We start from the raw sequence: 22,112 nt of genomic DNA, 5'->3' as shown, positions 1-22,112 counted from the left end.
TGTTAGGGCGACTTACCACAGAGGAAGAAATGGAACAGACCAGCGGGAATCCACAGGGGTGCCTCTGACCCACCGGGCCTCAGTTTCCCTATCAGTACAGGGAGTACGGGGCTCAAGGACTTCCCTCCATTCCACAGAGAGCAGCGTGGCGCACGGCGTGGTTTCCCGAGGTGGCCGCCTCCAGCTGAGTCACCTGCAGCCAGCCCAGGCTGGTGCCTACACTTGTGTGGCTGAGAACGCCCAGGCAGAGGCCCGCAAAGACTTTGTGGTGTCTGTATTAGGTATGTCTGTCACCCTATGCCCCTCCCGTGGGCCGTATCCCAGCAGCCTCTGCTGCCGCCGGGACCTCACCATAGCTCATGTTGCAGTGCCTCCCCAGATCCAGAATTCAGGTGTGGCACAAGAACACAATGTGCTAGAGAGACAGGAGATACGGCTGGACTGTGAGGCTGAAGGTCAGCCACCGCCAGACATAGCCTGGCTGAAGGACGGTGGCCCATTGGATCAGCACGTGGGGCCTCACCTCCGGTAAGACCAGGGGATGCCAACTGAGGCACCAGAGCTGCCAACCTGTGTGCGCCTGCCCTCAGTGACTCCTCCCCACGCAGGTTCTACCTGGATGGCAGCACCCTGGTGCTGAAGGGCCTAAGGACAGCAGACTCGGGTGCCTACACCTGTGTGGCCCACAACCCAGCCGGGGAGGATGCCAGGCTGCACACCGTGAACGTCCTGGGTGAGGAACCGAGGCTGAGGAGAGGCAGGGAGTCCCAGTGCCCCGGAGCCTCTGTGGGGACACCTCCATGGGGGTGAGCAGGGCGAGTCAGGAACCTCCACTCGAGACCGGGTGACGTCTACTCAGCAGGCTCCCTGAGCCCTCGGGCCATATTATCAAATAAGAGTCACAAGCGTCCCAGCCCAAGGCTCAGCAGGGTGTCGGGACAGGGGGCCATGGAAAGAACCGGTGAATCTGGGCCCCGGAGAGTGAACCCCATCTCTCAGGTGGTGGCCAGGACTCCAAGCACCTAGCTGCCATGGCTGGCGGTGGAGAAGCTCAGGGCCGGGTGCTGCCTTCCCTCCAAACCCCTCCTCACTGTTTTATCTGCCACCCCAGTGCCGCCCACCATCGAGCAGCGAGCGGGTGACACGGGGACTGTGGTGAGCAGGACTGGAGAGCTGCTGACCATGATGTGCCCTGTCCGGGGGTCCCCGCCCATCCATGTGAGCTGGTTCAAAGATGGCCTGCCCCTCCCTCTCTCTCAGCGCACCCTCCTCCACAGCTCCGGCCGCACCCTCAGGTAGGTGAGCGGTCCTGCCTCTGCTCCGTGCTGGCAGCTGCTGACACATTCACCAGGCAGCTCGGGCTCCAGACGCTTCTGTGTGGATATTAAAATACAAATAGTACAGACACGGACAGGTTTATGGTGCCTGGGGAGACCAAGAAGACCCCACCACCCAGTGGAACCCCAGAAATAAACGAGGCCTTATCCTATGGCCTAGTGGAGAAGGCATAGGCCAAGAACACACCTGAGGGCGTTGACTCGGCCTGGCAAGGTGGAAAGCCAGGAGGGCTTCCTGGAAGAGGCCTGAGCAAAGCAGGGGGTTCTAGACACCAGCAAACAAGAGTCTTGCAGCTACAGGAACCAGGCAGAGGGGGTGGGAGGTCCCACACCGCAAGCTCTGGAGATAATTGAAGCTTGTCAAGAAGACGGGTGGTGAGAGCAGAGGGCACAGGGTCAGCTGCTCCGTCTCTTGAGCTAACATCGGTGCTAAGTTGGAAGAAGGTGGAGCCAGGCCTGGGTTCCATGGGGAACAGCATCCAGAGGGAAGAGCAAGGCCAGAGCCCCCCACGGTGACTGTAGGACAGGAAGATGGCAGGGACAGACAGATGCTCTGGGTGGGGCCTCGGGGGCTCCTATCATGAGAGGGTTCTCTCCTCCCCTCTCTCCGCGGGTTCTGGGAATCACTCAGATCACCAGGGATGCACGGCAAGAACCTTCACACACTGAGTCACCTTGTCAGCCCAGAAAGGGAAGTTTTTAAAGGCAAATGAAGATACTCTGAAACCACAGTCCTTAGGCACAAGTTACTAACAAGAGTGGCCCCTGCCTGAAGCTGCACAGACCACTTACTACTGGGCAGGTGTACTCACGGAGCATTTCTCATGTGTGCTCAAAGGTCTGTCAGTCTTTGGCGACAGCCACACTGGGCACTCATGCACAAGAGCCCTCCCTTAACTGGCTGCTTTGGGCTTGACCAAGGAGGTTCCATTTTGAATCTGACTACCCTGACACTGAGGTTCCCAGGCAGCTGGGAGAGATGCACTATCTATTTGGAGCTTGGGGAGATAGACTTGCAGGGACTGTCAGCACGTGGAAGATTCTGGAAGCCAGCTGGCTGCAACTATCCACCACACATGGGCACCATGTCCTGGCTGCTTGGGCTAGGGCAGGTCCTTTGGACTTGGCAGGGGCAGGGGATGCGGGAAGCCTCCATCCCGGAGAGGAGGTGTCCTGGCTTTGGCATCAAGATCCTCTCTGGTCTGTAGCAAGATTGGGCCGGGAGAAGCTGGGGGATCAGGAGAAAGGGGGCTAAGTGTGGGACCAGTAGCTGGGCACAGCCCAGGTGGTCCTGAGGACAAAGTGTGATTGTCTGTGGGAGGATGTCTGTCCCCACGGTGGGACTGTGAGCTTCCAGAATTCGGGAGGCAGATGTGGCCGAGGCACTAGGGATTGGAGAAGTGGGACTCGGGGAAGGGCAGTGAGGGGCTTCACCCAGGGAGCACTGGGAGACCAAGAAGGGACAGAACAGGGCTGGAAGGTCCCCGCTTCAGAATTAGCCTTTGAGAGATGAGGTAAGAAAAGGAAGGCTAGGGGCTGGAGAGATGGCTCAGCAGTTAAGAGCACTGGCTGTTCTTCCAGAGGTCCTGGGTTCAATTCCCAGCAACCACATGGCAACTCACAACTGTCAGTAACTCCAAGACCTGACAACCTCACAGGGAAACGTGCAGGCAAAACACCAATGCACATAAAATAAGTACATTTTTTAAAAAAAGAAAATCTAGGAAGGATAGTCTGTCACTCAACCTCTTTCCCTCCCCCCCTCCTCTCCCCCCCCACCTTCTCCCACTTTGGGGAGGGGGTTCAGGATTTCTCAGGTGCAGCTGGCAGATTCAGGCGTCTTCACCTGTGTGGCTGCAAGCCCAGCTGGTGTGGCCGACAGGAACTTCACCGTGCTGGTACTCGGTATGGGGCAGGGTGATGTAGGTGGTACCATTGGCTGTGACTGCTCATCAGGGTGTGTCTGGAGGGAGCCGTGGGGCATTCTAATCTAATTTCTCCTATTGTCATTTATTCCCCAAGCAGTAAGCAGGCACTCCAGTGTGCCAATCACTGACGGGCATAACTTGGGGTAGTGCGCAGTGGCTCCGGGCCCCAGCTCCATCAGGCAGAGGAGGAGACGCTGTGGGGAGGAGGACTCACCTAGCATTCGAGTTCCAAAGGGCTTCCCCATGAGGCCCGGAGCCGCAGACAGTGTAGATGCAGGATGAGGGTCACCTGCTGGATTAAAATGGACCCTGCCCCCACTTCTGTCCCCTCAGTACCCCCCATCCTGGAGCCAGTGGAATTTCAGGAGGACGTGATGGCTGTCCGAGGCTCTGAAGTGGTCCTTCCGTGTGAGGCCCGGGGAAGCCCCCTGCCCCTTGTGTCGTGGATGAAAGATGGGGAGCCCTTGTTGCCCCAGAGCCTCGAGCAGGGGCCTGGCCTGAAGCTGGAAGCTGTGAGGATTGGTGACTCTGGGGTCTACTACTGCACAGCAGCCAGCGAGGCCGGGGAGGCCAGGAGGAGCTTCCGGCTGACAGTGATGGGTGGGTGCCCCGCCCTCAGCAGCTTCAGTGGCTGACAGAAAGAGGATGAGGGACGGTGAGTCCCAGAGGCTTGGGGTCACCCCTGAGAGGGACTCCAGAGAGAGGCCTCCCTGGCCCTGCTTACCGAGCTACTGTGGCTGGCAAGTACAGTCCTCCTCAGCTCTGTTCCAACACTTTTTCACAACCAAACCTTGGTGTCAAAGCAAAATCTAGAGCCTCCAGCATCTAGGGACCCAGCCTCGGGACACAGCGCAAGAGCAGGCAACGTGGGCCGTGTTCGAGACATTCTGTCTCTCCCCGTGTCCTGAGTCCTTGTTGGTGTCAAAGTACAAATACCTGTCCTGGGGACACGGCCTTGTGGTCTCTGTGTTTAAGTGACCACCCAGCACCCCTCCCCCATAACCAGATGTTTCTTGGCCCCTCAGCGGTGAACTGCTGGGCGGTGAGGGAGGGGAGAAATGTCTGACCCAAGGTGGACATCTTGCAGATCCCCCCCACATTGAGGAATCTGGCCAGATGTCAGAGCTGTCGCTGACACCTGGTGCCCACCTGGAACTCCTGTGTGAGGCCCGAGGCATCCCGCCACCCAACATCACTTGGCATAAAGACGGGCGGGTCCTGAGGAGACTAGAGAACGACAGCCAAGCTGGCCGCGTGCTCCGCGTGAGGAACGTGCAGGTATTGGCACCTGCCCCCTAGGGGTGGCAAGAGGGGTGGCCACACGGGGCCAGAGGCAGCTGATCTCCTTGCTCTGTTTCCAGGTGAACAATGCTGGGCTGTACACCTGCCTGGCGGAGAGCCCCGCAGGCGAAGTTGAGAAGAGCTTCCGGGTCAGGGTTCAAGGTAGGGGGGCCACAGGGACAGGGAAGGGAAGAGCACAGTGGGCCCTGCAGGGGTGGGTCCATCTTTCGTATTCTCTCATCCCCCAGCCCCTCCAAATGTCGTTGGGCCCCGGGGTCCCCGCTCTGTGGTTGGCTTGGCTCCAGGGCAGCTGATCCTGGAGTGCTCAGTGGAAGCGGATCCAGCACCAGAGATTGAGTGGCATCGGGACGGCATCCTGCTCCAGGTGGGCCCCTTCTCCTCCAGCTCTGAGGCCTCTGAAGGGTGCGGAGGGGCAGTCCTGGACATAGTTCTCCACGTCTGCCTCCGGCACAACTCCTGACCTGATGATTATTGTCACTCCGTGTCGTGTCTGGGGCAGCAAGACCAGGGTTCATACCTGGTGTTCTTTCCATGGTATCTCCAGGTTACACTGAGGTTACCCAAGCCTATGACAAGTTGTCTGTGCCCATCCTTCCCAAGGGCCCCGTTTGTAGCTGTGGACTATGGGTTTGTGGGTGGGAGTTTCAGTGACTGTGCTGAGTCCTTCCAAGTTCCTGGGGCTCCTCCTGCTGCAGATCTGCTGCTAGCCTAAGATGGAGCAGAGACCATTGCTGTCAAGCTCATAGGTGCCTCAGACCTCCCAGCCTGGTGCTTATTTGGGCCAAGACTGGTTTGATCCGCAGGGAACCAGCAAGCGGAAGCTAAGGGAGGGATTGTGGTACAGACCTGCCGATGGGACTCTGAGGGGGGTAGACCCTTGATGGTATCTCCAATAAGATCTTCCCTTCTGCCCCGTGGCGTTCCCAGCAAGAGGGTGCCCACTCAGGACTCAGTTCTGCATCCATGAGAGCAAGGTCAGGGGTCATAGCCAAGTGCCAATCAAGATGCCTCTTCCCCTACCCTGGGGGGTTCTGCAGGCAGATGCCCATACTCAGTTCCCAGAGCAGGGCAGATTCCTCAAGCTGCAGGCGCTGAGCACGGCGGATGGTGGCGACTACAGCTGTACAGCCCGCAACACCGCAGGCAGCACCAGCGTGGCCTTTCGTGTGGAGATCCACAGTGAGTGCCCCCCTCCCTCCCCACCATCCCCTCAGAGCCACAGGCTCCCAGCCCTGCCCTCTGCCCCTCCCCAGCGGCACCCACCATCCAGCCAGGACCCAACGCTGTGAACATCTCCGTGAACCGCTCGGCCCTGCTGCCCTGCCAGGCCCACGGTGTGCCCACGCCCCTCATGAGCTGGCGGAAGGATGGGATCCCTCTGGATCCTGGGAGCCCCAGGTGGGAGCCAGAAGGGGAGGGCTTCAGGAGGACCTTGAGTTTAGGGTCCTCTTTGCCAGTCACAAAAAGAAACTCTCTTGGGCATTTGGAGCAGAAAAGTGCCTTTACGTGGATGTGGGTGGGTCTCAGATCCCAAGGACAGGCGCATCATTGACTTCGTTAATCTGTTTCTCTCTAAGTATGGTGTCCTCTCCTCCACTCTCTCTTTCTCCAATCTCTCTCTCTCTCTCTCTCTCTCTCTCTCTCTCTCTCTCTCTCTCTCTCTCTCTCTCTCTCTCTCTCTCTCTCTCTCTCTCTCTCTCTCCCACACACACACACACCTCTGTGAGCACGGCAGATACCCTCTCCCCACCCCAAATTTACAGCTTTCCCAGCTCACACAGCCTGTGGAGCGGGCAAGCCCTTCTGTGACTACCAAACCCAAATTCCCAAGACACGCAATGCCATTGGCCCAGGCTGTGTGATGGACCATCCCCTATCCAATCCACTGCGACTAAGGGTGGGATTACGTAGTACTGCCTGGCCAATGGGGCCGTTCCCAAAATAGTGAGGATGCTCCCACCTGGATAAGCCCCTCTTGAGCTCTCTGACGCCAGGTAGTATGTGGTAGCCTTATGTTGATCTCTCGTGTGCAGGACTGAGTTCTAATCCTTTTGTAGGGAGAGCCGGGGGCAGAAGGGAGCATCTTGCTGGAGACGCAGTCAGGGGTCCAGCCCCTCTCAGAGCCCATCTGCCCGTCTACCCCTCTTTCCCTTCCAGGCTAGAGTTTCTCCCCGAGGGCTCACTGCGGATCCATCCAGTCCTGGCACAAGATGCCGGACACTACCTCTGCCTGGCGTCCAACTCTGCTGGCTCTGACCGGCAAGGCCTGGACCTCAGAGTCTTTGGTAGGTGAACAGGGAAAGGCATTCTTCCGCATCCACTCCTGCCAGGAACTAGTCCTGCTATTTCTGAGTTGTTCCAGATGTCAGGGTCCAAAAGCAATGATCCTCAAGAGGTTTGGGCACGAAACCCAGGAGTGAAAGGTTTTACCCAGTGTACCCAGAGGACACATGTGTCATACACCCTTCCCTAAGTAAATGGCAAAGCACAGGGTCAAAGTCAGTGAACTGGGGCCTGTGGTCCAGCTTCTCCTCCCCTTACAGACCTCAGGCAGGGCTGATGGAGAGAGGCGCTGGCAGCCTCCTTCAAGAATGGGGGTGTCAGAAAGGCACCAAGTTCAGGGTCTCAAAAGGCCCAAACAACCCAGCATAAAGGCCTGTTGTCCTCTCTGGAGAGCCCCCCACCCGCTCCATGGGATGGGTTGAGTGTGGCAGAGTGTTCCAAGCCTGAGCTCTTACTCTGGGCACAGTCTCCGAAAGCCCCCACGCCCCCATCCCACGCCTATCTTCTAATATCCTACCTCTCCCCAGAGCCCCCGACCATCGCCCCTGGCCCCTCCAACCTGACCCTGACCGCTCACAGCCCGGCCTCACTGCCCTGTGAGGCCAGCGGTTCTCCCAAGCCCCTGGTGAGCTGGTGGAAGGATGGACAGAAGCTGGACTTGCGCCTGCAGCAAGGCGTCTACCGGTAATGAACGGTCCATCTGTGGTGGAGAGACATGGGAGGTCAGGGGGCCCCACCACACAGAGTGTGGCAGGGTCAGTGAGGAGGGTCCCAGACCTCGGGGTGCCAGGGGAATTGTGACATTGAGGCAGATAGGATCACCTGGCCAGAGAGGAGGTGCTTGAACACATGGCCCCACAGAAAAACATGTGTGACTTATCCAGCACATTGAAAACAGGACATGGGGGTGCTGGGGGGGGGCTCAATGGCAGGCCATTTGTTTGGCATGCTGAAGCCTGTGGCTACTTCTGAGAGCCACGCCTCACATGCAGCCGATGGTCCCTGGCCATCAGAAGTGTTTGTCGTGTGTCTCATCACTTCTGGCTGGAGATCAATTGTCATAATCTGAATCACTGTCCTAAACATGCAGGAGGCAGAAAAACATGGATGGGGACCAAAGTGATCCACAAGACCAATAGCTGAGACATTGTAAGAGTAGACGGTTCTAGAAGATACTTCTTATTCTTTTTCTTTTCTTTTTAATGTGCATGATGTTCATCTCTGTTGAGTATATGGACCCCATGTGTGTGCAGTAGCCCATGAGGTCTGAAGAGGGTCTCAGATCCCCTGTAGCAGCAATTATAGGCAGTTGTCAGTCACCTGACATGGGTGATGGGAACAGAATTTGAGTCCCCTGGAAGAGGGGTGCTCTTAACCTCTGAGCCATCTCTCCAGTCCCCAGAAGATACTTCAAGAGTCATGTCTAGGGTAGATGCAGGGTAGGCCTGGGGCAGGGAGACGGATGTCTCACCCCAGGCCACTCCAGCCATCCATTTGTCCATCCCAGGCTCCTGCCCTCCAATGCCCTGCTCCTCACAGCTCCCAGCCCTCAGGACTCAGCCCAGTTTGAATGTGTGGTGAGCAATGAGTTGGGCGAGTCCCGCAGGCGCTACCAGGTGACCGTCCATGGTGAGTCCTGGCAGAGGTGGGAAATGTGGGTTCAACACCTCCCTCTTGGGAGCTCTCCTGCCAGCAGGGACTTGTGCCTGTTCACCCCAAGACTTCTGTGCATCTTGGGACGCCTCCTTCAGGAAGTTCTCCTGGGTTTTACTTCCCACCACTTTGATGTAACTCGGTTGTGGCACAGTTCCTGAGAGTCCCCTAACCTAGAAGAATCTAAGCCCAAATCTGACCTTGTCCTCACTCTGGTTTTAAATTGCTTCTTTCTCCACTGCCTGGGCCCTCGAGGCAGACTAAAGGTTCAGCTGGACCCGCAGGGTCCTGTGTGGTCCAGCCCACTGATGCCCCCGGGTCAGCTTGCCCCATGGCTTGCTCTGGAACCAGCTACACTGTTCCTTACCTCAGGACCTGTGCACACACTGTTCCCTCTACCACGATCAGGCTTCCTTCACCCAGCCAACACCTGCTTTTCCTCCAGATTTCAACTGGATGTCACCTTCTCCAGAGTCACCAGGCCAACGTCCCTCCACAAAGCTATTCATGACTGTCTCTGTGCCCTGAACTGTGTGCTGAGTGTACCAACATGACTTTGCCATGCCCACAGCTTCAGCCCCTGTCGTCACTCATGCCGACTCATGGCTTAGCCTCCCTTTATGACAGTCCTGTCCCTGTGGTCCCATGGGCACCTGTCCCCTCTGCACCTCACCAGGGACTTACCCTGTGTTTCAGTACCTCCCACCATTGCGGACGACCAGACAGATTTCACAGTGACCAGGATGGCTCCTGTGGTCCTCACGTGCCACAGCACAGGGTCACCAGCCCCAACCGTGTCCTGGAGCAAAGCAGGCGCCCAGCTGGGAGCAAGGGGCAGTGGCTATCGGGTCCTGCCCTCTGGTGAGTAAGGGGGAGCAGCTGAGAAGCCTCTGGGGATGGGGGCTGCACAGAAGGTGTGGAAGAGCCCTGGGCGGCAGCGCCTTTGCTGTGTGGCCTGAGGGAAGACCTTTGCCCTCTCTGAGCCTCAGTAGCACTTTGAGTGCACTGTGCTGCTGTTTGAGGCCCACCAGAGGAACTCCAGGATCCTGGGGAAATCGGTGTTTTCTGGCCGAAGGTGAAAAACCCCTGGGAGTGTTGGAAAAGCTGGCTTCACCCCAGGGTGCCAGCCTTCATTTCAAAATCATCATGCTCTTGACCCTTTGGTGTTTGAGGGTTCCTGTCTTTGATGGCGTTTGGGTAACAGGGGTGGTGATTTGTAAAATGCCATGGCTGTGCTGAGACTATGGCTCACTTGGTAGACCGCTCTCCTAGCATGAGCAAAGACTTGGATTCTATCCCCTGAGCCACACAAAGCTGGCTTGGTGGTCCACATCTGTAATTCCAGTACTTGAGAGGTAGAGGCAGGTTGGGGATTTAGCTCAGTGGTAGAGCGCTTGCCTAGCAAGCGCAAGGCCCTGGGTTCGATCCTCAGCTCAAAAAATAAATAAATAAATAAATAAATAAATAAATAAATAAATAAATAAATAAATAAATAAAAGTAGAGGCAGGAAGATCAGAACTTCAAGGTCATCCTTAGCCATAGAATAGGTTCAAGGCCAGCCTGGGCTACATGAAACTAGGTCTCAAAAAAAATGCAAATGTAGAACTGAATGGTATTGTAAAATAAAATAAAAAATAATTAAAAAGAAAAAGAAAAAAGAAAAAAATGCAGCCAGTGGTGGTAAACGCCTTTAATCCTGGAACTCCGAAGGTAGAGGCAGGCAGATCTCTGTGAGTTAGAGACCAGTTGGGTCTACAAAGCAAGTTCCAGGACAGCCAGAGCTACACAGAGAAGCCCTGTCTCAAAAAAAAAAATTGCATTTACTTGTCAAAATGATTAGGGCAATTTCCCCCTTGAGTGCTCTTGCTAGTCAGGAAACCCTCTTCTTAAGACCACTGGGCAGGGCAGCCTCCGATTTTCAGACTCTCTAGGTGCAATGGACCCTTCCTTCCAACCTGGAGTTACAGGCCAGTGACCTCGCTCCCCTCCCCTACCCAGCAAGCCCCAGGTAACATCCCCAAAACACTTTGCAGTGAGGCTGAGCTGAGGCTGTAAGAAGGAAGATGAGGAGAATGAGGGAGTCCCAGAGGCTTCTGGGAAGAGTACATGGAGAAAGCAAGAGTACATGTCCCAGCAAGGAACAACTGACCCTGGGCTCCCACAGCTGCAGCCCATCTGGTCTGATAGTCATTGTGCACATTGAGAAACTGAGGCCCAGAGAGTAGAAGGAAGCTTTCACAGTCACACCTTGGGCAGGGAGCATGATGGGCTTGGAACCTGGTCCCCATGCCCTCTGCTGCCCATGAGGTTTACCCATGGGCAGCAAAGGCAGTTTGAAAATGTGTTGGTAACAGCCCTGCCCCCTCCATTGTAGCAGGGTCCTTGCTGTTGTTCCATTTGGGGGAGGGGGCCAAGTAGGTGCAGAGTCAATGACACAGACTCCGGGAGAATGTAAGAGGCAAGCCTTATATACCCTCTACCCCTCCCTGGGGGGAGGTCTGATGAATATGCATCTGCTGGTGTGACATGGCTGTCTCTCATTGGTCCAGGTCATCCCCAGATCATGTTTTAGCTGCTGTTGCTAAGGCCCTTAGGCAGACCCAGGTTGGCTCTCAGAAAGTATCTTTTTTACTTGGCTCAAGCATCCTCAAGCCTGCTAGGGATGAGTCATCCCATACTCCATCACTAGAGATTCCTGTCCCCAATCTCCTCCCCCTCCCTCACCATGCTTGACTCCCCCCCACAGGTGCTCTGGAGATTGAGCAGGCCCTTCCTATCCACGCTGGCCGATACACCTGCACAGCTCGCAACTCTGTTGGGGTGGCCCGCAAGCACATGGTCCTCACAGTGCAAGGTAAGTCCCCCAGCTAGGCCACCTGAGGCCCCTGGGTAAAGGGAGTAGGTGAGGAACTGGAGGCGGGTGGGGCTGGGAATATAGGGGAGGCCTCAGCCAGTGATGCCCACCCCATACCAGCCTACCTGACATTAGTTCCTAGTTTGGCATCTTTGGGAGAAAATAGGTTCCCTGCAGCCTTGTTGCTGGTCTGAGGCTTCAGAGCCTCCATTCCTTTAGAAGGCCTCCTCTTTGCTATACATCCTGGTTGAAGGGACTCCTGTGGAGGAACCTCTGTCTTCTCTGCCTGCAGCCTCCCCTGTGGTGAAGCCACTGCCCAGCGTGGTGCAGGTCGTGGCATCGGAGGAGGTGAAGCTTCCCTGTGAGGCCTCTGGCATCCCCCAGCCAGTGGTCATCTGGCAGAAGGAAGGGCTCAGCATCCCTGAAGGTGAGACCTCACAGTGGCCAGCTGGAGGGGTAAGGTGGTCCTGCCTCCTGCCCAGGAGACCCCCTCCCCCCGGGAGAGGTCCCACATAGCCCAAACTGAGCCCAAGACAGTCCCACCTTCTGCTCTGGCGCCCCCCTTCTGCCCTCCTTTCTGAGGTCCTACCTGAGCACCCAGTGGCCAGTTGGGAAGTCTGGGAGTATCCCGTCTACTCCATCACTCTGTGACACCAGCAAATCAGACAGCTCATCTCAGGTCACATCTGGCCCCTCTAGGCCAGTGGTTTCCAACCTTCCTAATGCTGCGACCCCTTAATACAGTAGTTCCTCATGTTGTGGTGACCCCCAACCAAAAATTTATTTCATTGCTACTTCATAACTGTAATTTTGCTACTGTTATGAATTGTAATGTAAATATCTGATATGCAGGATATCTGATATGTGACCCCCCCCAAAGGGGTCCCAACCCACAGGTTGAGAACCACTGCTTTAGGCAACCCCCAGATATTATCCTTAATTTTATCCTTTCACGTCCAGGAACACGTATACAGGTCCTCGCCAATGGCCAGCTGTGGATCACGCACACCAGACCAGAGGATGCTGGGAACTACTTCTGCATTGCCCAGAACAGTGTGGGCAGTGCCATGGCAAAGACCAGGCTGGTGGTACAAGGTGGGCCCGGAGGGACCTGCAGGAGATGTGGTTACCAGCGACTTTGAGGCTCTCTCTCTCTCTCTCTCTCTCTCTCTCTCTCTCTCTCTCTCTCTCTCTCCACTGTGTACTCTAGCCCCTGCTGACACATCCCTACCGCTTCCCTGCCCAGCACGGCTGAAGTTACTAGGAAGAAGCCTCACTTTCCTCTTGTCCACCCTCTGCCTCCTCCAGCGCCTCCTGGGATGCTAGCCTGGCCTTCCTTTGTTGTAACTTGGTGACAGCAGCCATTGGCCCTGACCAGCAGCTTCTCCGTGGCTCTCCCTTAGCTTGAGCCTTACGGTCTGCCAATGTCTGCTCACCGCACAGAGGACATTCAGTGCGGCTCAGGGTCCTGTGGTTGTTGACAGGACGTCTGGATGGCTCTGCAGCTAGGGTCAGGCTTTGCCCTGAATCCAGAGTGGCTCCTGGCTCCTTACCCCTCCAAGCCTGCTTGCCCAGCATGGAGGCATGTCCCCAGATGAATGACACCAAGCACACCTTCCTGTGACCTTCACTCTGTCCCTAGCACAGTCCCTGTGGGAGCGAAGTGTACCAGCTTTGCTGCACATGGTCTCCGAGGCTGTCACACACAGGGAGCCTATGCTAATGGGACCTACATGGTCTCAGCCCCCACCACAGTGCTTTAAGTCATTGTGCGTGTGTGCATGCACATGCGTGTACACACCTGGGCACACAGGTGCAACAGGGTCACCCTGACATGACATCAGCAAACAGAATCCTCCGATCCTTCTGACCACAGGCAGTGACCTGTGGCTGGGCAGTGGGTAGAAGCTGATGGAGGCTGTGGGGACCACAAGGGGTGGTGTCGCAGAGCAGCCCACCCCACCCCAGCTTACCCCAGCCCCAAATGGGCCTCTGTCTCCCCGCAGTCCCGCCTGTGATTGAGAACGGCCTCCCAGATCTGTCCACCACGGAGGGCTCCCAAGCCCTCCTGCCCTGCACGGCCAAGGGCAGCCCTGAGCCAGCCATCACCTGGGAAAAGGATGGCCAGCTAGTGTCTGCAGCTGACGGCAAATTCACCCTGCAGCCTTCCGGGGAGCTCCTGGTGAAGAACTCCGAGGTGAGTGTGGCCCTCCGATGGCAGAGATCTGTGGAGTACCACCTGTTTGCCAAGATTATCCCTGAGCCCTGTTAGGCCCTTTAGCCCCTGGGAGCCTGGGAGGGCAATGTTGGCATCCCACCCAAAAGGATAAACCAAGGCTCAGAGTGCAATTGGATATTCAAGATCACTTCTGTCAATGGTCAGAACCCAGGTTTGAAACTGGACCTCTACCATCACTTCCCAGGGAAGCACAGTGACAACTTTGTGTCTACACAGTACACCAGTTGTTTTCAACCAACCTCGACAACATTGCAAGTCCTCCAAGTTCAGGAGGAGGTGCTGAACCAGGGCTATGGGGGTGCCAGCACCCTTGATTATCAGTACTGCAAAAGGGGCTGCATTTTTAGTGGCATGGCAGCTCTGTGGTGACATCCAAGCTTCGAGGGTTATCAGGCCCCAGACCCCTGCCCTCATAGCAGTGAGGAGCACACTAGCCCTGTCCCAGTGCCCTGGAGAACATCTCCCTCAGAACCTCACTGGGTTTTCTCCATGAAGGCCCCGAGGTAGGAACCACTCTTGGGTGTTTCAAACATGGAGAAGCTGGCATGGGTCAGTTTGAGCACAAGGTCCAGCCACTCAATTCAGGAAACAGGACTGGGTCCCATGGCTCTGGTCGTGTGGTCAGAAGCTCAGGAAAGTTATTGATGACTATAGGATCTGGGGAAAATGCTCTACTTCTCTGGCTTGGATGCGCCATAGGAGCCTGTGGAGAACGGTCTCCAAGGGTGTTCTGGCCCAGGCTAGGTGCAGAGGCGGTCTTCATCCTGAGCCCCCTCTGCCCACAGAGCCAGGATGCAGGCACATACATCTGTACTGCAGAGAACGCTGTGGGCCGTGCCCGCCGCCGCGTGCATCTCACTATCCTGACGCTGCCTGTCCTCACCACCTTGCCTGGGGACCGCAGCCTGCGCCTTGGGGACAGACTGTGGCTTCGCTGTGCAGCCCGGGGCAGCCCAACACCCCGCATTGGCTGGACCATCAATGACCAGCCTGTGACAGGTTTGGGTCTCCTGGAGTCAGGGGTGATGAGAGCTGGGAGCTGGAAGAGGGTGGAAGCCCTTCAGGCTCTCGATGTCCAGGCTGTACAGGAAACAGAGGTCTGCCTGTGAGCACACATCCTGAGCCATATGTCAGAGCTGGCAACAAGCGATTCACTAGAGAAGCTGGCATTTGTCAAGTTCCCACGGTGTACTCTGAAACCCTGTGTTCCCCCTGGGTCTTAGAAGGAGAATAGTTACCCCCTGTGGAACAGCATCTCATCTCAGGGCCAGAACACAGGCAGCCCCTCCTGACCTGAGGTCTCTGGGGCTGAGCAAAGTCCTCTATCCCTGGACTGCGTCATGGACATCTCTTTTTCCACCACAGAGGGGGTGTCTGAACAGGATGGGGGCAGCACACTGCAGCGGGCAGCCGTTGCCAGAGAGGACAGCGGGATGTATGTGTGCTGGGCTGAGAACAGCGTTGGCCGCGTGCAGGCTGCCAGCTTCGTCCATGTGAAGGGTAGGACGTGAGCCCATGCCATCTTCCCCGTAGACCTCCTGTAACCCATTTCCGGCCGTTTAAGAGACAAGCTTCCTGCCTTCTAACTAGTGACTGACTCTTCAGCCTCTGTGTGTCTGGGACCCCCTGGGGGGCTTCATAAACTGCCGGGACCCAGTTCTACTGTGGACTCTGTAAACTCATGGGCGGGGGGTGCAGAAAACAGTGTATTTTACACTCTCTCCCCTGAGAGTCCCACTTCTAGCTGGAGTAGTGGGAGGGGGCATCGGGGCCAAGCTGTGCCCAGCCTGCCACCGTTATCCCCTTGGCACAGGTAGCCCTTAGAGACCCTGGGGTTTTTGCTCAGCCTTGGGTGGGCCTTGTTGGAGGCCATGTAACTCAGGGCACTGGGACTGCCTGACTTTGGGTAGATTCAGTCTCAGGAACCCAGGAGTTGTGGAAACCAGTGCAGACTAGCTGCCGTGCTGGAGAGCAGCATGAGTCCCTTGGCTCCTGTGTCCGACAGTGTCCCCACACTCCTGCAGTGTGATCTGCAGCCGGGGTGATCCATCCGGCCCCTTGTGTTGGCTCTTACAGAGGCTCCAGTCCTACAAGGGGAAGCCTTCTCCTACCTGGTAGAACCTGTAGGGGGCAGCATCCAGCTAGACTGTGTGGTTCGTGGAGACCCAGCTCCAGACATCCGCTGGACCAAAGACAGCCTTCCACTGCCCATCAGCCGCCTCTACCTCCAGCTACAGAATGGCTCCCTGACCATCCTCAGGACCAAGGCAAGGCGGGGCCCAGTCCTGTGTTTTTTTTTACAGCTGTTTGGGGGCTCTTTTGGTTAGCACTACTCTCTAGAGTCTACACAGCACTTCCCTGCTTCCTCTCTAGGTATCGCCCCACCCCACTCACTTGTCTGTGCCTTACCATCGTCCATGGTTATTTCTGCCTCATAGGCTAGCGGTGGGAAATCATCTGTAGAGAAGTCGTATGCCAGATATTTAAGAGTGGCCTGTGAGAAGAGTCACCTTAATATTATTTTTAATATGAGTAGGCTAGGGGGTGTAATAGATGACTATGACCCTCCTGGATATCAGGGCCACAGTGCATGCAGGAGGCTGACTCTGCTCATGTCTCTACTGCCTCCTCCCTATGGTCAGCTCCCCTCCCAGCTTTCATCTGCACCCAGTGACAGTGAAACTCACCAGTCTCTCCTGGCATGACATCATCGTAGGCTTTGAACCTGCTACTTGGGAACCACTCAGATAGTGATTAAAAATAGGGCTAGTCTGCGCTGGGTAGTGGTGGCACACTCCTTTAATTCCAGCACTCGGGAGGCAGAGGCAGGCGGATCTCTGTGAGTTCGAGGCCAGCCTGGGCTACCAAGTGAGTTCCAGGAAAGGTGCAAAGCTACCCAGAGAAACCCTGTCTTGAAAAAAAAAAATAGGGCTAGTCCAACAGCAGCTGCAGTGACAGCCACTGCCTGAGCAAGGAGGCGTGGCATGAGGTTTAACAGTCATGACAGTCCCGGGGACACCTGCATCAGCCCTGGGGACACCTGCATCAACCCTGGGGACACCTACATCAACCCTGGGGACACCTGCATCAACCCTGGGGACACCTGCATCAGCCCTGGGGACACCTGCATCAACCCTGGGGACACCTGCATCAGCCCTGGGGACACCTGCATCAACCCTGGGGACACCTGCATCAACCCTGGGGACACCTGCATCAGCCCTGGGGACACCTGCATCAGCCCTGGGGACACCTGCATCAGCCCTGGGAACACCTGCATCAGCCCTGGGGACACCTGCATCAACCCTGGGGACACCTGCATCAGCCCTGGGGACACCTGCATCAGTCCTGGGGACACCTGCATCAGCCCTGGGGACACCTGCATCAGCCCTGGGGACACCTGCATCAGCCCTGGGGACACCTGCATTAGTCCTGGGGACACCTGCATCAGTCCTGGGGACACCTGCATTAGTCCTGGGGACACCTGCATCAGCCCTGGGGATACCTGCATTAGTCCTGGGGACACCTGCATCAACCCTGGGGACACCTGCATCAGTCCTAGCAGCTCTTATTCTTTTAGAGGTTGGGAAACTGGGTCTCCAGAGACACAGTAATGTGGTAGCAATGGGACTCCACCCATGTGGATCTGGCCTCCAGACCTCCACCCTCAGCTCCGCATCATGCAGACCCCTAGACACTACCTCCTGGACACGGATGGTCTCTCATGCTGACCTGGATCCATCCCCTCAGAAGTGCAAATGGAGCCAGGCATGATCTAAAAAAAAAAAAAAAAAAAAAAAGTAATAGAAAGTTAGGGGTTTTTTGTTGTAGTGTTGTTTTTTTTTTAAATATTCCTTTGGTTTGGTTTTTATTTTGGTTTTGGTTTGTTTGGGGGTGGTATTTTGTTGTTGGTTTTGTTTTGTTTTGAGACAGGGTCTCACAAAGTAGCCTCAGCTGGCCTCAAACTTGCAGAGATCCGCCTGCCTCTGCCTCCCGAGTGCTGGGATTAAAGGCGTGTGCCACCGCCACCTGGCCACGCTCTGCTTTTAAAAATAAAATAAAATAAATGTAGCAGCAACAGCACAAAGAAAAAAGCATGACAGGCTCCCTGTGTCGCCACAGTCTTGATGGCCACGGCACCCTGTGAGCAGTGTCCTTAGCCACTGAGTTAGTGGGCTGGAGACCCTGCTTGCTTCCCATTCCAGTGCAAGCATCCTGAGAAGCCTTGGGCTTTGGAATGTACCAGGCTCAGGCTGGGGAGATGGCTCCGTCAGCAGAGTGTTCGTCGTGATTCATGAAGACTGGAGTTCAATCCCCAGAACGTACATTTCAAAAGCTGGCCCTGGTGGCTCAAATAATCCAAGCCCTGGGCAAGCACACAGGCTGACCCTTTGCCTCGCTGGCCAGCCAAGCCTCAAATTCTTGTTGAGTTCCAGGCCAGAGAGAACAAGGCAGATAGAGAGGAGCTGAGTAATGATAGGAAAAGTTGGCCTCTGGCCACACACACACACACACACACACACACACACACGCACACACACACAAAACAGTAAATAGATAAATAATTTTAAGTGTGCTTGATAGTATTAGCAAACATATTCCCAGGGCATCCAAATCCCAACAGTGCATGGCCAAGCAATAGGAGCTCCCGTCGACTTCTGGAAGAATCAGAGTCGGCTTTCCCTAGCACAAGACTGCCCAGGGCAACAAGCCCTAGCCTCCCTCACCACCCGGGGGCTGAGTGCAGAGGCTCTGGATTCTCCGCATAGCAGATGAAAGGCCCCGGGCACCCTTTCTGCTTCCAGGATTCCTGTTTCCCTGTCCACTTTACACCCCTCCCAGCTAGATGAGTCTCAGCACAGTCACCTTTGTGCCTGACCTGAGCACCTGTCCCCCCCCCCTGCCACCTGCAGATGGACGACGCAGGACGGTACCAGTGCCTGGCCACCAACGAGATGGGCACCGTGAAGAAAGTGGTCACTCTTGTGCTACAGAGTGAGTTTCTGTCCCTAGCAGGTGGAGAGCAGGTGTCGAGGGCACTCGGGTCAGCTGTGACCGGGTATGGTTAATTATGCGGCAGGGGTCATTGAAGCCCGGTAAATATTTCACAAATGTAGGGCGCAACTCAGGGTCGGGCTGGAAAAAATGTTGCTGTTATTTTTATTGTTGTTGTTTCTATTCAAGATTCAAAACCGCCTTTGAGGTTAAAGCGACAATTCTTGCATTGGACATGCAGCTCAGAGTTTTTGTAGCGCTATCTGAGTCTCAGGGGATACCTGTGAAGGAATCTTGAGAGTTTCGCAGAAAGTATTTTGTGTGTGTTGGAGGGGTGTGGGGGGGTGCTCACCAGTGCATGAACATGTGGAGGCCGGAGGTTGATGTCGCCAGTCTTCCTGTCTTGCTCTTCAAATTACTGTTGTGAGACAGGTCTCCCAGCGAACCAGGAGCTCACTGTTTTAACTAGCTTGACTGGCCAAGTAGGCCCCAGATCCATGTGCTTCTGCCTTCCCAGCCCTAGGGTTAGGAACGTGCCCTGCAGGCTTTCGATCAAATGCAGGTTGCCATGTTTATGCAGCAGCAAGCACTTTATCTGCTGAGCCATTTCCCCAGTCCTCCAGAAAATACTGTATTGAAGATGAACCCACATCTGAAGTAGAGCATTCCACCTGATGTCTGGCACAATGAGAGTCCATAAAGGGAACCCACCCACCAATACCAGCTCCCAGCACCCCAAACAACCCTAGTCATTCTCTCTTAGCCCACTAATTGCTGCCCTGAGTTTTTATAACAAAAGACCTCCAGCTCTGCTGAGCTATAATTTACATTGAGTGAGTGTGGCGGCACACATCCATAATTTCAGCCCTTAGGAGGCTGAGGCAGGAGGATTACTGAAAGTTCATAGGCAGCCTGGACTACATAGTGAGTTTTCAGCCTGCCAAGCCTACACTGTGAGACTCTAATCTAAAAAAGAAAAAATTTTAAAGGTGGGGTGTGGGTAAGGGTAGACCAGATGGCTCAGTGGTAAAGACCACCGCTCTTCCAGAAGGCTAGTGTTCGGTTCTCAGTACCCATGTCAGAAAGCTCACAACTTCCTTTAATTCCAGCTCCAGGGGTACCCATCACCCTCTTCTGGCCTCTGTGGGTACTTACACTCATGTACACATGCTCACACAGACACACAATTTAAAATAAATCTTTCAAAAAGAAAAGAAAAGGTATTTATCTGAGTAGTTGTTGATAAAATCATGGAGCTGTGCAAGCGTAGCCATGCCTGGCAGATTTCTATCAGCAGGAACTTCCTGGGACCCCTTCAGTCCCTCCTGCTCCCAGGCCAGCCCCAGGCCCACTAGTCAGTCACCTGCTTCCTGTTTCTCCAGATGATCCTCTTCTGGGACTTTCACACAGATGGGGACCCAGACAGTCTTCTTGGTTCTGACTCCTTTGAGCTGTGAATTCCCTTTCTCCCCATCTATAACCTGTCTGTGACTTTTCTTGACAAAGACTTTAAAGAAAGGCTAAAATGTAACATTTAAGGAAGTTCATATTTAACCAATTTTGTACTTTTTGGATTGTATATTTAGTGTTGTATTTTTTTTTAAGTCCTTGGAGTTGGAGAAATGATGCCGTCAGTAAAGTGCTTGGCCTGCAAACGTGATAACCGGAGTTCGGTCCCGGGACTCATTTCAAAAGTCCAGGGTGGGGGATGCCGGGCAGTGGTGGCACACGCCTTTAATCCCAGCACTCGGGAGGCAGAGGCAGGTGGATCTCTGTGAGTTCAAGGCCAGCCTGGTCTACAGAGTGAGTTCCAGGACAGCCACCAAAGCTACACAGAGAAACCCTGTCTCGAAAATCCAAAAAAAAAAAAAAGTCCAGGGTGGGGCTGGTGAGATGACTCGGCATATGAGTGCTTGCGGCCAAGCCTAACCACCTAAATTCAGTCTATAGAATGGTACAAGTTGAGAACTGACTCCCACCAGTTGTCTTCTGGGCCCCCCTCCACACCCTGTGGCAGATGTAAGAGTGGAGGAATAAATACATGTGAAAACAGAATGTTAAAGCTCTGTGTAACAGCACACATCCCAGTACTGGGCAGTGGCGGGAAGTAGACCCCCAGGGCTTTGCTGGGCAACCAGTCCGACCTAACTAATGAGCTCCAGTGCAGAAACCCCGTCTCAGTAAACAAGGTGGACAGCACCTCAGGTTGACCTCTGACCTCACTATGCAGGTGCATACATGCAAGTACACACATACATGTCTACAATCTTTCTTTCTTTCTTTTGGTTGTTCAAGACAGGGTTTCTCTGTGTAGTTTTGGTGCCTGTCCTGGATCTCACTCTGAAGACCAGGCTGGCTCTGCCTTCCAAGTGCTGGGAGTGTGTGCCACTGCTGCCCGGCTATAGTTGTGGTTCTTACATGGGGTCTGTGATTCATTCTGAGTTCATTTTTAAGTGAAATAAGGGTCCAATCTTTACTTTCTTTTTCATCTGGAATCCAGCTGTTCCTGTAGACCCCTGTTTCCCTCAGGACACATCACAGCACACTTCAGAGCAGGCCACTACACTTGTTTTGCTGAACTGATCACTAAATATTTTCTTATTTTACCTAAAATTGCTTAATTTGGGAATTTTTGTTGCTAGTTCATAGAAGAAGTACAGATGATTTGATTTGGGCCGGGGGGGGGGGGGGTTGTCACAAGATCTTGAACTCACAATCCTCCTGCCTCCACCTCAGAGTGCAAAGGTTACAGGCATGCCCCACCACAATTTATTCAGTTTTAGGAATTGAACTCAGGGCTTCATGCATGCTCAACAAGCCCTCTACCAACTGAGCAGCATCCCCCACCCATCATCATCATCACCATCATCATCATCATCATTATCATCATCATCATTACCATCACCACCACCACACACACACACACACACACACACACACACACACACACACACACACCTTCAGCCCCTTCTATCAGCCCCTTTACCCCTTGAGTCCTCTCATCAGCCCCTTCTCTCTGCCTAAAGGAAAGACAAGTGGGGCTGATGAGAGGACTCAAGGGGTAAAGATGAGTTTACCACCAAGACTGACAACCTGAATTGAACCCCTGGGATCCCTGGTGGAGGGCAAAAACCACCCCCGGAAAGTTGCCCTCTGAACTCCACATGTGTATCATGTGTCCCTAGACATACACACAACACACACAACATATGCACATACACCATTGCCACTACCACCACACAACATACAAAAAAATAGATTTGAAAATTTAACTTGTGTGTGTGTATGTGTGTGTGTGTGTGTGTGTGTGTGTGTGTGTGTGTGTGTGTGTGTGTTCATATGAGTACAGGGGCCCACAGAGGCCAGAGTTACAGGCAGTTATGAGTCACCTGACATGGATTCTGGGAACCAAATTCAGTCCTCTACAAGAACAGTATGCTGTCTCCAACCCCTAAATAAATAAATGTAATTTAAATTAAAATTTTAAACTAGAAGAAGAAACAAATGATGAGGCAGGAAAAGA

At 54.6% G+C, this 22,112-nt stretch overlaps 1 protein-coding gene across 2 annotated transcripts in view; it reads left to right on the top strand.

The window, feature by feature from the left end:
- The window catches only part of Hmcn2 (hemicentin 2), a 151,675-nt gene that overhangs the window by 110,126 nt on the left and 19,437 nt on the right, over window positions 1-22,112 (top strand). For both annotated transcript variants that reach the window (XM_016001985.3, XM_076568964.1), the window contains 23 exons: window positions 138-281; window positions 369-528; window positions 609-733; window positions 1,112-1,295; window positions 3,145-3,242; window positions 3,599-3,865; window positions 4,353-4,543; window positions 4,627-4,708; window positions 4,795-4,931; window positions 5,605-5,746; window positions 5,821-5,965; window positions 6,725-6,852; window positions 7,378-7,534; window positions 8,358-8,479; window positions 9,200-9,364; window positions 11,251-11,358; window positions 11,651-11,785; window positions 12,319-12,453; window positions 13,365-13,555; window positions 14,383-14,596; window positions 14,963-15,097; window positions 15,674-15,864; window positions 18,508-18,589. In XM_016001985.3, coding sequence (XP_015857471.2) covers window positions 138-281; window positions 369-528; window positions 609-733; window positions 1,112-1,295; window positions 3,145-3,242; window positions 3,599-3,865; window positions 4,353-4,543; window positions 4,627-4,708; window positions 4,795-4,931; window positions 5,605-5,746; window positions 5,821-5,965; window positions 6,725-6,852; window positions 7,378-7,534; window positions 8,358-8,479; window positions 9,200-9,364; window positions 11,251-11,358; window positions 11,651-11,785; window positions 12,319-12,453; window positions 13,365-13,555; window positions 14,383-14,596; window positions 14,963-15,097; window positions 15,674-15,864; window positions 18,508-18,589 — 3,438 coding nt within the window. The remainder of the gene's footprint in view (window positions 1-137; window positions 282-368; window positions 529-608; window positions 734-1,111; window positions 1,296-3,144; window positions 3,243-3,598; window positions 3,866-4,352; window positions 4,544-4,626; window positions 4,709-4,794; window positions 4,932-5,604; window positions 5,747-5,820; window positions 5,966-6,724; window positions 6,853-7,377; window positions 7,535-8,357; window positions 8,480-9,199; window positions 9,365-11,250; window positions 11,359-11,650; window positions 11,786-12,318; window positions 12,454-13,364; window positions 13,556-14,382; window positions 14,597-14,962; window positions 15,098-15,673; window positions 15,865-18,507; window positions 18,590-22,112) is intronic.

This window comes from Peromyscus maniculatus, chromosome 4 (genome assembly GCF_049852395.1).
Source record: "Peromyscus maniculatus bairdii isolate BWxNUB_F1_BW_parent chromosome 4, HU_Pman_BW_mat_3.1, whole genome shotgun sequence".
Lineage (NCBI taxonomy): Eukaryota > Metazoa > Chordata > Mammalia > Rodentia > Cricetidae > Peromyscus > Peromyscus maniculatus.
This window is presented reverse-complemented; position numbering and strand designations above follow the sequence as displayed.